Raw genomic sequence first — 14,340 nt, forward strand, 5'->3', positions numbered from 1 at the left:
GAAAGAAAAAAAAAAAAAGGCTGCAACACAGTATGGCACCTAGCAGCATCGCAGTTCAGTCCACTGTGTCTAACTTCCAGGGACACACCTATATTACACAATGCACTGCTGTGGACAGACATTTGAGCTAGCCAGAACAACACAAGAAGAGTGCAGCACTCTGCTCAGGATAATATACGCAGCTTCTCATGAAAGCTGTGACTGGTACAACTATTGAGCTTCTACCCTAAAACGCAGAATTGTGGGGAAAAAAAAAACAATACCAGGAAGACAGCTCCCTCCCTGCCAGGGAAGTCTTAGGGAAGTTCAGTTGCACATGGGACTTTTGGTCCAGTTAGACTGGATAATTGCAGTTGGAATCTGAGTATGTACATGCTTACACGTGGCCTGATACTGCCAGAAAAGCACACACCATTTTTGTTTGATTGCACTTCCAGTTGTCTGTCTCTGTCTGGAGAGGAACCACAAAGGCATTTCTGAAGTATTTTGCAGAAGTTAGATCAAGGGTGTTGCCTTCCACAGACAGTAAGATGGAAGTGAAGCGGAGAAGTAATGGCCACACCGCCCTCTGTGTCTCACCTGGAATCTTACTATAAAAAATTTTTCTTACATACTTGCAGACAGAGAAGTCAACACCAACACTATCTGAAATACAGCATAACCGTTGGCATCTATTATCCCTTTAATATCATCCATTACTATGAAGAGTAAAATGCTCTTACTTGCAAAAATATTACAGCACATTTCATTTATCAAAATTAATATTTGAATAGCAATTAATCACAGAAACTAATAAGGCTAAAATCACACATGAATTATAAAAGGATGACTACACAGTAGATGTTCTAAGTATGTTAAAGGGCATGAATAGCCTATTACATATTATCACAGTAAGAATGTTCATGCAGCTGTGATGATCTATGGACATAAGCAAAACCCCTAGTTATAACCATACTTTATGCATCCATTATTATAATTACCTGAGATGACTTATGGACAATAACCAACCATAGCTTGAAACTGCACAGTTTTCACAACATAGCAATTAACTTTGTGCTCAAAATCTATTCTTTATATTAACTTTTTACATAACATGCATTTAAATTGTTAATGAACGTTTGACATAAAATTTGATATATAAACTCCCAATATTTTTAAAGTGCTATAGTGTACTTGATAGAAAGATAAAAATTGTAAAAACAATTACATATTAATGAAACAGTCTGAAATTGAAAACAGAAGTGCACAGAAATATTTGTATGCTTCCCAACATGTTTAAATAATGACGAATAAAATATTGAAGTACTGACCTGCTCAGGCTCCACATGGCAAAACATAGAAATCTTTTCCTTCACAGCCATTTCTATAGGTTTTGCACTTCTGCAGACAATCTGTCATAACAGCAGGAAAAATCTTAAATATTTACTAGGCAAACGAATAGAAGATCCTCAGTACTGTTCACAGAGAAATTTATCTCCTTCGGAAGCACAGCACAAATACATGTGCCTTTTTTTCCACCGCCCCTCTTTCGGAGTTTTACAATATATCATAGCTCAGAAATATCTGCTAGCAAGGCAGAAGTAAATCAGACACCTGCCCATACTGACCCACTTCTATTAATCTTTCTTTGGCATTCTCTGTAATACTGCTTCCTCATGTTCTCCTTTCTTGTAGCTACCATTGTAATACTCCTTACCTAAACTCTAGCAGTTCTGCAAGCATGAATAATATGATGAATCAAAAGAAATATTGTGATCTTATCAGCTAAATTTACAGCAGTAATACTTAGCTTATATCCATGTTTTCTACTATTTCAGTACTTCAGCACCTTGTAGTTCTTAACTTGTACATCATGATAAAAAGAAGGAGGCTGAAGATGATTATTTCATAATTTTTTGGTTTTTTTTCCTGGTGCCATTATTCTGCTGATACATGTAAAATTTTAGATTGGGAATTTTAGAAAATACTGATAATTTTTAACAATAAAGAAAATAAGCACATGTTTTGGTGTTTGTTGGAAGGGGGGGGTTTGCATTACGTATCTTCAGGCAACTAGCTGAAAACACAGAATTGCTTTGTCAATGTGCCTGTTGATTTTCAGTCTACTACCTTCAGTTATTTTAAATCCTGAAAGTATAACAGAAAGCAGGATAAACCTGTTAAAAGATTAAGTCGTCATTTTCCCCATCTTTCTAGCATATGCAACTGCTTAATGCATTAAGCCCTTTTTTTGTTCAGAAACTTTTAGCTGATCTTTGATCACCTTGCTAGAAGGCAGCTTAGCTACACTGATACTGATAAAGACTAATTAACTTCCCCTACCCTTGCAAGAAATTCTAGAAACATAAAAAAATGCCAAGTATAAGGGAAAATCAGTGCACATAAAAAAAGAATTATGAAACATTTTGTACATTCTATTCAATTAAGCACAACTTCTATTTAAAAATTGGGTACTGTAAAATTCATAAAACCTGACAGTATGAGCACGTGATTAAATCCACTTTGAAATCTATCATACATCTTGCTGAGACAAATTTAAAGTTAATGGAGTCACAGAAATCAAAAACACCAGAATCAGCATGAAAATACAAAACTATAATAACAGTGGCAGAGACGCATCTCAAAGAAACATGATACAAAGAAGATGAGGAACAATTCAATTGAGTAGGGCAGCACTGACAAGTGTATAATCAGTTGTCAAAACACTGTAACAGAGTCTATTAAAGCTACAGATACAGTGTATTCATTAAGCATTTAGAACATCCCTTGGAGAACAGAAAGGCTCCTGTACACACACAGCTGAGACTGGCCCAGCATGCCACCTCAGTGAAGCCTGAGACCAGACAGCAAGGCAGCAGGTATTAAGAACAGGTCTGGCCAAGTTTAGATCAGGCAGCCTGGCAGCACAGCTTGTGAGGGAAGCCCTCCTGACTTCTGTTCGAGGAGCTTCCCCATGTGTTGTCTTGGCCTTGGGCCCCTGCCTGAGAGAGCAAACATTTAAAGATTTTCTTGAAGCAGTGCCCAAGCGACTCTATAACTGTGCCAAGAGGCTTTGCTCAGAGTGTAATCTCTCTATGATTTAGTGGGGGCTGGGGGGAAGTACTGGCTTCTGGCAGTCCCAGAACTGCCCCAGGCAAGAACTCAAGATGTGAGAAAGTGAATAGATCAGTCTGCTTTCCTTTTATTCCATACACACACTTAACAGACTTTTAAAAATTAATTTGGAAAAAAGAAAATAGTCAGGCACTGGCAATTATCTCAAAGGTCTTCAAAAATCACATGCAACTTTCCATATGCACTTTGCACCTCAAGAGGGATTCTGAAATTTAGGTCCTGAAGCTTGGAATATAGAGCAGTACTGCGTTAATAAAAGTCTTTCCCTCCAGAAGCTGATTGCAGTTACCAGGTCACAAGAATTTGAAGCTACCTAACACATCCTTCACATATTCTATTTATTAAGCCCTTGATTTTGTAGTTACAAGCATGCTTTTTGATAAATGTAAAATGCAAGAGTTCAACAAAATAAACCAGAAAGAAGCACAACACAAAATTTAGTTGTGTGATTATCCTTTCAAGAATGATTTTTCCTTTTTGAGGATACAAACATTATGCAGAAGTAGTGACTATTCTCACTACCCTCTAATTTCGGAGAAGGGCTAGGAAGCTTTTTCTCCCAGTGGACTTTATGGGAATGGAAACTGCTCAACAACTTCCAGAATCAACTATGGAAAATATTCTTTCACTTAACAAGCAGCCTCACACAAAAGAGCTAAATTGCGCTTTTCTGTTCCTGAAGCAGACCTAGAAACAGAGTGCGTTTTCACATGCACCAGCTGCAGCTCAGGAAGATATGAAGCATAAATCTGAACTGGGGTTGTACTGGCATTTGAGGCTGTGCTGCCCTGGCTTCACTGCTATCAACACTTGACCAAGCAGGTTAACATCTCCAGAGGCAGACAGCTACCACAACAGGGAGTTGCAATGTACTCGTATGTCGTCTCTGCTCCCAGGGAGAAGTGTCAGGAAGGCAAACACTGCATCCACGTAATAAGTACGTACCCATTACCAGAGGACTGGGGAGAGACAATGGAAGGAGTTGAGCACCTGTCATCATTTGCCAACTGGCATGAGGTGAAACTTGCTGGCTTTAGGTTCACTATACTACACAGTGCAAGTCCAACCAAGAAAGAAACTGAGGAACCTTACTTTGAAGATTCACCCACATGTTTTATATTTCCAAACAGGAGTATTTCTAAAGGTTGTACTTCAAAGGTAGGAGTGCTTCTTCTTAATCATGCATAAAAAGAAATTTGAAGCACTCTAGGTCTTCCCACAAAGTGAACTGAGACTTTACATAATTTTTAGCACTGCAAAATGACTTTTCTGCAAAGATCCCTCTAGAAGAAGAACATAACTACAATTCCATGATACTGCATGAGTTAGATGAATTAAGTAAACTTAGAGTATATTTGAGTAATTTGATTTCCTGTGGCTTTAGTGAAGCAGTGCAGCATACATGTTGCATTTCTTCCAAAATTCTTGTCTTTCATGGGAGACTAAGGCTTATACATTGAACACAGATTATTCAAGGACATTACTAGATGACCTATAAATAAAAACCTGTATTTATTGACTCACCAAATCTGGAGACAAGCCTAGACCCCTCAATGCTCGAACACTGTTCTGTGTTGGTTTTGTCTTCTGTTCACCAGTGGCATTTGGCTGGAAAGACATATTTTGAAAGCTCAAATAGCAACTAAAATCTCCTAACAGAGCAGTTACAGGTTAAAAGAGAAAAGTCATTGCAAGTAATAATATTTGCATGGAATAAACATATCCAAACAGAGCCACAATACACCAAAACCAGAATGGCACCACTGTTATTACTTTTATAAGAAATTCTGTGAAGAAACCACATGGCCCTAACTCAAGTCAGATTTTTTTTGGTTTTTCTTACAGAGGAAAAGTTTCATTATGATTGACTCGGGTAGGAGCAGAAGAATATTTAAAAAGTTGGATTTTCCTAATAAATGGAGAACGTCCAACGTATCACAAAGCCTTCAGTAACTGTCCCAGCTGTAGTAAATAATTCTGTTCACAAATACACAGAATCAATCCCACCGACTGCTGATCAATCCTCTAATCCATAACTGCAGCGGTTAACAAGTCTCTTTTTAGCTATACAAGGTGCAATCATAACATCATTGCTAACCTTCGCTTACCAAAATCTCCCCAACAAATACTGACCTCTTAAAATAATAAGAAAACCTATTTGTGATGTAAAATCTCGAGTCTGAAAGGAAAAATACTTTTAGCCCTGTACAAAAAGTTGGTACTGACTGGAAGACCATTGTACTTTGAGGCGTCTGTGACCCACATCGGAGTTCGGCTGCGGCAGCCCAGGCCCAGTGGCACAAACCACTCGACGCAGGACAAAGGCAGCTGGCACACCGTGCCAGGGGAGTCTGTAGGCAGTGCCTGCTCAGCACCCGCAGCTACGCCCCTGGCGTGGCCTCGCCTTTACCTCGGGCTCCTGAAAACATCCTTTCTGCTTGACAGCAAAAATGATATAGTTGTTTCCTTGTAAGAAAATTATCTGTTAGCTCAAATGACTGAAAGGGGACAATCTGTTCTAGGGACATGATCTGCCCAGCACACTGCAGGTCAGGACCACTCCGTGCCACACCACCCATCTGGGGTTCCCACCACCTACGGGGGCGGAGGATCATTTATGTCATTCTCTCCTTATAGTGTTAGCTCTAACAAATACAATTTCAAATGATATCTTAGAGTTCGAGTGCCTTTCTTTACAGGGTACACAAGGTACCAGCACCCTGCAGCACAAAGCACAACTATGTTTAGCCTTCTAGATAAATCAGTGCTGATAAGTGGGTTTTTTTGGTAAAAACAAATTTGCACATCAATAAAGTAATTATCAAAGCCTCTGTCTCTAAAACCCTCAAGCATGAAAGAGTCAATGGGAGAAGTAAACTGATATAAAGCCCAATATAGAGTAAAATCTATTTTATTAATTTTAATAACTTACCTGTGGTACTAGACTAACATGGATGTTACAGAAGTTCTCTCTTTTTGCTTTGAACTGAAACTGTCTAAATGCTTCAACAAATGGCATTCCTTCAATGTCTCCAATGGTTCCACCCAGCTGAAAAAGAAAGCTTGGGTCTATCAGAGTGGCAGAAAGCAAAAACGAGAGAGAAAAGAAAAAAGTCTCTCTCTTACATATTCAACAAGTTTTCTGAAATTTTTATCTTAAAAAAACTGACAACCAAAATTTGCAGCCATACTCTGCAAAGAACCCTCATGTATTCTGTGCATTTTGTTTCCTGTGGAAAACATAAAACCATTTTCCAGTTTTGTTCTACTCACTTCACACCACACACAAGCTTTCCATGTGAAGATGTGTGGTGCTACTAAATAGTACACACTTTCACACTACGTTCAAAGTGGTGAAAAAGTAATCTATAGTTAGGCTGTTGTGAAAGGTTTTTTACAGAAAAACTTTATTTTCCTGCCTGTCGGATCAATGAACAGTTGTGACCAAGAAGATACAGACAGTTAGCAATATTATCATAAGTTTTCCAACATCAATAAATACCATGCAGACAACATGAAATAAGATTTCATATTATAAAAGACTTTAAATATTTATTATCATACCAAAACCCAAGACTAAGTCCACGAGAAAACTTGTTAATAAAGACAGAAATTAGATGTCTTTCAAAAACAAAGAGCTGTAGCAGACTAAGCACTGCATAAAGCAGTGTTTAACACGTCTGTCTGAAGTAGTTCTATTTCAGAATGATCTTTCTGTGCCACCAAGTGGCTTTTGACAGAACTGCATGCCCGTGTTCACCCAGTACCAGAAAAACTTCTGACAGCTACATTTAAAGGTGACACACATATTCAGTCTAACTCCTTCAGGATTTTGCCACGAAAAAAAAATTACAATTATGCTTAAAGTCCTGGAGAAAAATATTTTTATCAGGCTGAAGCTGTAACAAAAAAAAAACCCCTTACATGGAGGAAAGTGACCCTGCTTTGGCAGGAGGGTTGGACTAGATGACCCACAGAGGTCCCTTCCAACCCCGAACATTCTGTGATTCTTTGAAACAGAAAATTAAGCTTTGAAGTTCAAGGACTGACAAGCCCATCACTTATTAATGTTCTTGTGCAACTTCTATATTTAGTATTTTTACCTTTGTTTTATATAAAATGTTTGACTCTCACTGTGCACGTCATCAAAAAGATTTATAGCTATTCCAACAAGTATATTTCAATCAAGGTAGATTCTTCTGTGTAAGAAATACTGAGCAACTCTGTGGCCTGGGCCACAAAGCTTATCACATTATTGATTACGGTGGTCGCTTCTGGAATTAAGCCTATGACATATTCTTCTGTCCAATTCTCAAGTATAATCTTTTTCTGTATTTTCCGCTGTAATGGTCATACTAGCACCTATTGACTGCCTTTCCTCCAGTTGTCTCAATGTCCTGCTATGGATGGGTAAAACTCATTGTTTCCATTGCACTGAACATCAGCCAGTTAAATGGTTAACAAAGTTAAGGGAAGTTAATTTACAAGGTGTTTAAATATATTCCTTTAAACACGACCATGAGCAACAAGATGGACATTTGAAGCCATATGAAAAGCTAGAATGTTATAGGCTCTCCTACTGACTGACCATAGTAAATTTTGGGTATTACACAAGTTTTTTTAATACTATTAACAGTATAAGGCTTCGGTCAAATGTCTGTATCTCAGAATAGATATTTCACATTACAGTAACTGGCCACTTTAATTTATAAATTAATAAACTCTTAAGTAGCTCAGTTCCAGCAGTATTCTAGCAGCGATTTAGTCAAGTAAACAGAAGCTGTAAGGACAAGACTACGCCTATCATTCTCAGAACAAACCAAAGAATATAAAACCTGTCTTTGCATTGCTGCTCTCCATAAAACTTCAGTCTGACACCTTTTTAGAGTAAGGAGCAAAGAGAAAGCAAGCCAGCTCTTTGTGTTCACTGTAGGTATATATCCTAAAAAGTTCCAAACTTGCCTCAATTACACAAATTTGTGGCTCTTTTCTGTCATCATCCACCGGAACTTTCGCCTGATTCATCACCCATTCCTGAACTGCATCAGTGATGTGTGGAACAACTACAAGACAAAACCAAAGAAGGCAAGCATATCTTACATTAGGCCCATGTACCAGTCTTTGCATGCAAAAGAGGGAAAATGATCAGGAAGTCAAAAGTAAACTACCAGTTCCTTTTTCTATTCTTCCTTCCCTTGAACCCAGAAGCCCAATATTACAGCCTGTATCTCTTGGGAAGGAGAAAGGAATAGTGTGATTCACCAAGGAGCAGCCTGTTCTAGCTGATCAGTCCTTTGTGAAGACTGAATGGACTAGTATCCCACAGAATTAAAAATATCACCTTGAACAGTTTTTCCCAGGTAATCACCATGTCTTTCTTTATTAATGACATGCTGATATATCTTTCCAGTGGTGATGTTGTTATCTTTATAGAGATTGATGTCCAAAAATCTCTCGTAATTTCCCAAATCTAAGTCAACTTCTCCACCATCATTCAATACAAAAACTTCACCTGAAAAAAAGAAAGTAAACACAGACAGAAAAGGAATAAAATAACCAGAAAGCATTAAAAACACAGCAGGAATACCACAAACTTATCTTAAAATCAAAGAAACATTTTTTAAAATGACATAACTCAACACCGTATCAATAAAGCACATGCTGCAACTCAATCTGCATTGTCATTCTGTGTGATTTAATACCCAGGTCATCACTTTTACATCGAATGTCTATCCCTCAGTCACATAAGTTTTGCAAATAAATTTATATTGCCAAAATATTTAAGTGACTGCAAAATATTTCACCAGCGTTTCAACAGCATGCTATAATCCTTGACCGGAAGTAAAGAATCTCCAGGAATCATGAATCAGCAACAAATAAAACATTAGTTCATACATGGGAGCCAACCACTGCGCTTTTATAAGCATGAATTATTACACATGTTCGAAGTGTTTCACTATAAATTCTTGTTGTTTGGATGTATTTTAACAATTAAGGCTTGAATGAGGAGTAAAGTTATGATGAACACAAATGTTTCTTCAAACGTGATCACTGTTTCATATTCAGTTTTTTCATCTTGTGTATTTTGGTTCTATGACCACAGCGAGGGTTATTTCTGACCTTGAAAAATCTAATTAAAATATTCTTCAGGCTCAGACTTTTATTAGATCTCTAAAGAATCTCTAAATTCTGAATCAAGCCAACTTGAAGGAACTAAAGGTGCTAGATCTTGAGGTAAGATCTTCAGAAAAACCATAAAATATTTTGCCATGAGCCAATGAATCAACAGCTAAACAAAAGAACTAATATACAAGAAAAAAAAAAAAGAAGCAATCCCTCTGAAGGTATAGTGTGGACTATGGAAATATACATCCCACCAAGATACAACACTTTACTTCCATGAACAGTATAACAAAAACACCACAATGTGTACATCAGAGTGGAAGATTTATGCCTGATCCTGTGAGGCACTGAGTACCTCTTCTGTACTAAGTCATCATTTAAGCTAACAGACGTACAGTCGAAACAATGTTTCTCATAAGCAGTTCTTGGAAGAAGGAGAAGGAAAAAAAAAACACCTTTTAAAATATATAATTTATTTTAAAAAACGCTCTTCAGTTAACTGGAAATCACCAGATTAAAATCCTTTGACTCAATCATATTTCTGCCAAAACGTTAACAAAAAAGGCCTGCCACTCCAGCATGTGTGAATTTCTACTTACTACCCAGCAAGCCAGTGTTCGTTCACAAACAGTAAGAATCTAAACACTTAGGTGAACAGAGTGGAGGGGAGGGAAGTGTGGGAATTACATACCATAGTGTCCCCTCTCTCCTGTACCAGATCCAGGGGAGGAACACCTCCTCACAATCTGAAGTCATCGCAGGAGTCTTACCACCAAAGGTAAAGGCAGAACTTCCCCAGTCAACTGCCTAAGTAGCACCAGATGTGCTTCTGAAAGCGCAGGACTAAATGCGGCTTTTTGAGAGAGGTCTGATGTGTTGTGCTCTTCCTCCACTTAAAAAGCAAAGTGGTCTTTTTTCAGTTCAGGCGATAAACACATTTATCTCTAGTTTCAAAAATTTTGGTCTAGACTAAGAGCAAGCAGACAAAATCTGACAAACAAAAATAATTACAAATGTCTATTGGTTGGAGGTACTTTGGAATTTTGAATACCACTGTTTTTAATGAATGTACAAGTAACAAGCCAGACAGCTGAAGGAACGTTCACAGAATCACAGAATGGTAGGGGTTGGAAGGGACCTCTGTGGGTCATCTAGTCCAACCCTCCTATCGAAGCAGGGTCACCTACAGTAGGCTGTAGAGGACCTTGTCCAGGTGCGTCTTGAATATCTCCAGAGAAGGAGATCACTATAAATGCCTGTCAGACCATCTTGTAGCTCATCAGCAATGTAGCCAATACAATCAACATAGCTTAGAGAACTAACCAACCAAACTAAGCATCTGCTTTAAAATGGTATCACCAGCTGGGTCTCTAATCTTTCACTGATGGTTTTGACTAGATCCTCATTGACTAAAATGAGAACTTAATCTAACTCTGATGAAGACACTTATACTAGAAGGCACTGCCACCTGACAGCCAGAAAACAGCAGTCACAAGTAACTGTTGAGGACTTGAGTTTCAAATAAGTTCCTTAGTACTATTTCAATTTTTTTTTTTTTTAATCAAGTAGAACTGAAGATAGCATTAACTGAAGAAGGCCTACGGCTAGGATTTTCCCAACAAACTGGTATTTTACAGAAAGAAAGCATCTACTCATAAAAGTATCTTCAACAAACTGGCTTCTCCGCTCTTCACTTTGAGCAGACAACGCCCTTGAAAACACATAGTAAGGAACAAACTTGCATTGTGAAATAGATTATAAAACGACTAATAACTACCATGCTATTATTTTTGAAAAACAAAAGACAATCAACCAAAACACCACATGACTGTGAATACAAATATTTCTGCAAAAGGGAGCAGCACTGCCCTTCATACCATGTTCATACGGTGAGAAGGTTCCAGCATCTATGTTTATGTAAGGATCAATTTTGATGGCAGTGACATGTAGACCGCATGATTTCAGTATGGTGCCAATGCTGCTTGCAATGATCCCTTTGCCAATGCCTGAGATGACACCACCAGTTACCAGGATGTACTTCATCGGAAAATCAGCACAAACACACAGATCTCGAGCTGGAAATCTAAAATGACAAAGACACATCTGATGAACACACATTCATGTCAGGGAAGAACACAGCCCCCATATGCAAAGAATCTAAGTTGAAACAACCTTCAGAAACAAACACAAATGACCATTTTGGAATCTGGTAGTCGGATTCACCTCTCCCAGGTGATACACCAATATGTTAAGCTAAGCACCTAAATCCACTCTGCAGTCAGTGGAAAAACAGATAGCACTTTGATACACTGCCCTGCGCAGATGCGAAAGAAACACAGTTCATCCGATATATTCCTCCCCTGTGACAGGAAAAGCAGCTAACTTTCAGAACCACACGTTAGGCAAGATGAATCTCACCCTGGATTCCTTCTAAATTTAAGTAGTTCATAATTTCACCTGTGTTTTGAGAAGTTAGCTCAAAGATTGTTCATTGCTACTTTAGCCAGAACACTCACATTCTCTACCCAGTAGCTTTACCTTCAAAAATAGTGACTGTAGCTCAAAATATCTATTAAAATCAGAATGTTATACCATCCAGCTCACAGTGTATCAACTATTTCACCAAAAGCCTTACAATTTCCTACCGATCAGTAGAACATGAGACCAGGAACGAAAAACTGAACCAGAATGTCCATACTTCTACTACACTACGTTACTGCTCAAGAGCCTGGAGTCCCTTCTTCACACACCTACCCGTTCTCCCTCTCCAAGGAACTACTGTGAGAGAAAAAAAATCAGAAAACAAATCGTTTAGCATCTCTGGACTATGATGCAGAGTAAGAGTTGATGCTGTTCTAGAAAACAACAACACTGTATCTGTCTTAAGGTTCAGATTTAAAGAAACACCCGATGTTATGACACTCATTAGCATCCTGCATCCAGAACAGCAACCCTGGATGGAGTAGCTCCACGACCTATGGCGCAGCTAACGTGTCAAGAGCCTCTCATTCCCTGTCTAGACTGTGAAATAAATGATTCTTCACAAGAGGGAACTATGAATACTCACAAACACTGTACCCTGAATATAGAAACATGATAGTTAATGCATATTATGGTACTGAAGCCTTGATCAGATACACCACCATATTTCACAGTGCTCTACAATAGTATCAGCCTATGCAGCGATGGCTATTCAGATACAGAAACTTCCTCTCTTGAAAATTTATAAGAAGCCTGGATAATTAAAACTGAAAAAAGACCTGCTACGAACCAAGAGATTTAAGTATCACACTACGTAAATCATGATGGGGGGGATCTAACAGATGCCAATATGTCCATGCCACCTTGTGCTGAGTATGAATGGTAAGGGATCCAGAATAACTAGAAAAAGATGAGGAGACCCTCCCCTAAGAATTCTGATCTTCTAACTAAAAATTCTTCATCACCCTGCTTGTTGCTATAATCTGCCATTCGCATCGACTGCTGTTGATGTTGTCCCTGCTTGTCTCCTACTTCATCCGGCTTTCCCACAAGCAGAGATTTGGCCACCATTTCTGCATCTCATCCGAAACAGGACAATGTTGTGTGTACGTCATCCATAATTATGTTCACATTACATTCAGGCAGCTGTTCGAGGTTAATCACTGGAATAATTTTGGAACAACGACAGCATGGCTCACCACAAAGCAAAAATTCTAGGGTCAAAAAAAATCTTTCCTTACTTAAGTATTTAATTCGTCCAAGACAACATGCAACAACGTATGATCTAATGGCACTCAGGATAAACCAACGCAGTACGGTTCTTCAACCGCTGGTAGCAAGCAGCAGCTAGCGAATGGGCGTTGTACCTCCTCCTCTTACTACACTGAAGCAACATAAACAAGGCCTGGATCTTCAGGAGGCAGAGTTCAAGAACGTAACAATGCTTGTAACCAATACTCTTACGTTTCTTCATAATAGGAATTATTGTTTCCTTGTCAATCTGGACAAAAGGAAGACCATCGAAAGTACTGAACTCAGAAGAAAATGATCATCAGGAATTAACTTTCCCCTGCCATTTAATTTTAACATGTAAGTTTTTTTAATAGCATAGATTTTAAGATTTGGAGCCTATCTCCTCTGTTTCAGACTCTTCCTTCATAAATCAGCCAATGTTGCTGTCAACATTAACATTTTGTAACCACCTAAGCCATTTCCAAAGCTACTTCCAGAAAAACAAAAAGGGGGGGGGGGGGGAGGGGGGGGAGAGAAATTAATTCAACAGGTATAAACCTTGAGTATGTGCCACTTCAAAACTCTTAAGCCCTACCACCTCGCTCACAGGAACCAAAGCGAAAAGCCCGCTGTGATTTTAGGGAGAACGGTGCTTCCCCAGCAGCATCAGGAAACACGATGCTCACTTGCACCAGGAGCAAAGAGCTCCGGGTGGTTTGGGAAAGAGAAGGGAGTCAAGAGGCAGGGGAGGGAGAGCAAAAGGAGAACACTGGAAGCAAACACCCGCCCGGGAGCTGGACACCGGCAGAGCGGAGCACCGGCCGCTCCGCTCAGCCTCACCCAGAGCAGCCCGCCGCCTCCCGCCGCCGCTCCGGAGCGCTCCCCCCAGCAGCACAAACGGCCCAGCCCAGGCGAGGGGCTGCCCCGGCCCGGCCCCAGCACCCGGGCGGCCGCTACCTCACGGCGGCGGAGGCCGGGCCGGGCAGGAGCCTCTGAGGACTGCAGCCCACAGCTCCAGAGCCAAGAGGCGGCGCGGGCGCCCGCCAACGGCCGCGGGGTCACCGCCGGGGGCCGCCGAACTGAAGCGAACCCCTCCGAGGGAGGCGAAGCGAGGCGAGGCGAGGCCCGGCCGCCCGGCCCCGAGCCGCAGGTAAAGAGCCTGCGAGCCCCGAGCCCGGCCCGCGGCTGCCCGCCGAGGGACGAACAGCCCCAGCGAGTGGAAGGCGGTCGCCCGCCCCGCGCCTTCCGGCCCCGCGCGCACCCCCCCCGCCCGCGGCGCGCTCCCCACCTCGCGCGCCGGCTCCGCCGCCCCGCCTTCTCCCCTCCGCCCCCCCCCCCGGCGGAGAGGCGAGAGGGAGGCTAGCGCGCCGCCCTTCCCCGCCGCAGGCG

General features: G+C 40.5%; 1 protein-coding gene across 2 annotated transcripts in view; it reads right to left on the reverse strand.

Moving 5' to 3' along the window:
* The window catches only part of CTPS2 (CTP synthase 2), a 79,472-nt gene extending 65,150 nt beyond the window's left edge, over positions 1-14,322 (reverse strand). The window contains exons 1-7 of one of the 2 annotated variants that reach the window (XM_009940652.2): positions 14,240-14,322; positions 11,115-11,320; positions 8,456-8,626; positions 8,077-8,177; positions 6,047-6,163; positions 4,639-4,722; positions 1,311-1,391 (exon numbers count right to left, since the gene is read on the reverse strand). In XM_009940652.2, the coding sequence (XP_009938954.1) occupies positions 1,311-1,391; positions 4,639-4,722; positions 6,047-6,163; positions 8,077-8,177; positions 8,456-8,626; positions 11,115-11,280 (720 nt within the window). In that variant the 5' untranslated portion in view covers positions 11,281-11,320; positions 14,240-14,322. Of the gene's footprint in view, positions 1-1,310; positions 1,392-4,638; positions 4,723-6,046; positions 6,164-8,076; positions 8,178-8,455; positions 8,627-11,114; positions 11,321-13,908; positions 14,122-14,239 lie in introns of those variants that run through there. The other variant, XM_075428935.1, reaches the window with a different exon arrangement.
* Positions 14,323-14,340: the final 18 nt, after the last annotated feature.

This window comes from Opisthocomus hoazin, chromosome 1, assembly GCF_030867145.1.
Source record: "Opisthocomus hoazin isolate bOpiHoa1 chromosome 1, bOpiHoa1.hap1, whole genome shotgun sequence".
Classification (NCBI taxonomy): domain Eukaryota; kingdom Metazoa; phylum Chordata; class Aves; order Opisthocomiformes; family Opisthocomidae; genus Opisthocomus; species Opisthocomus hoazin.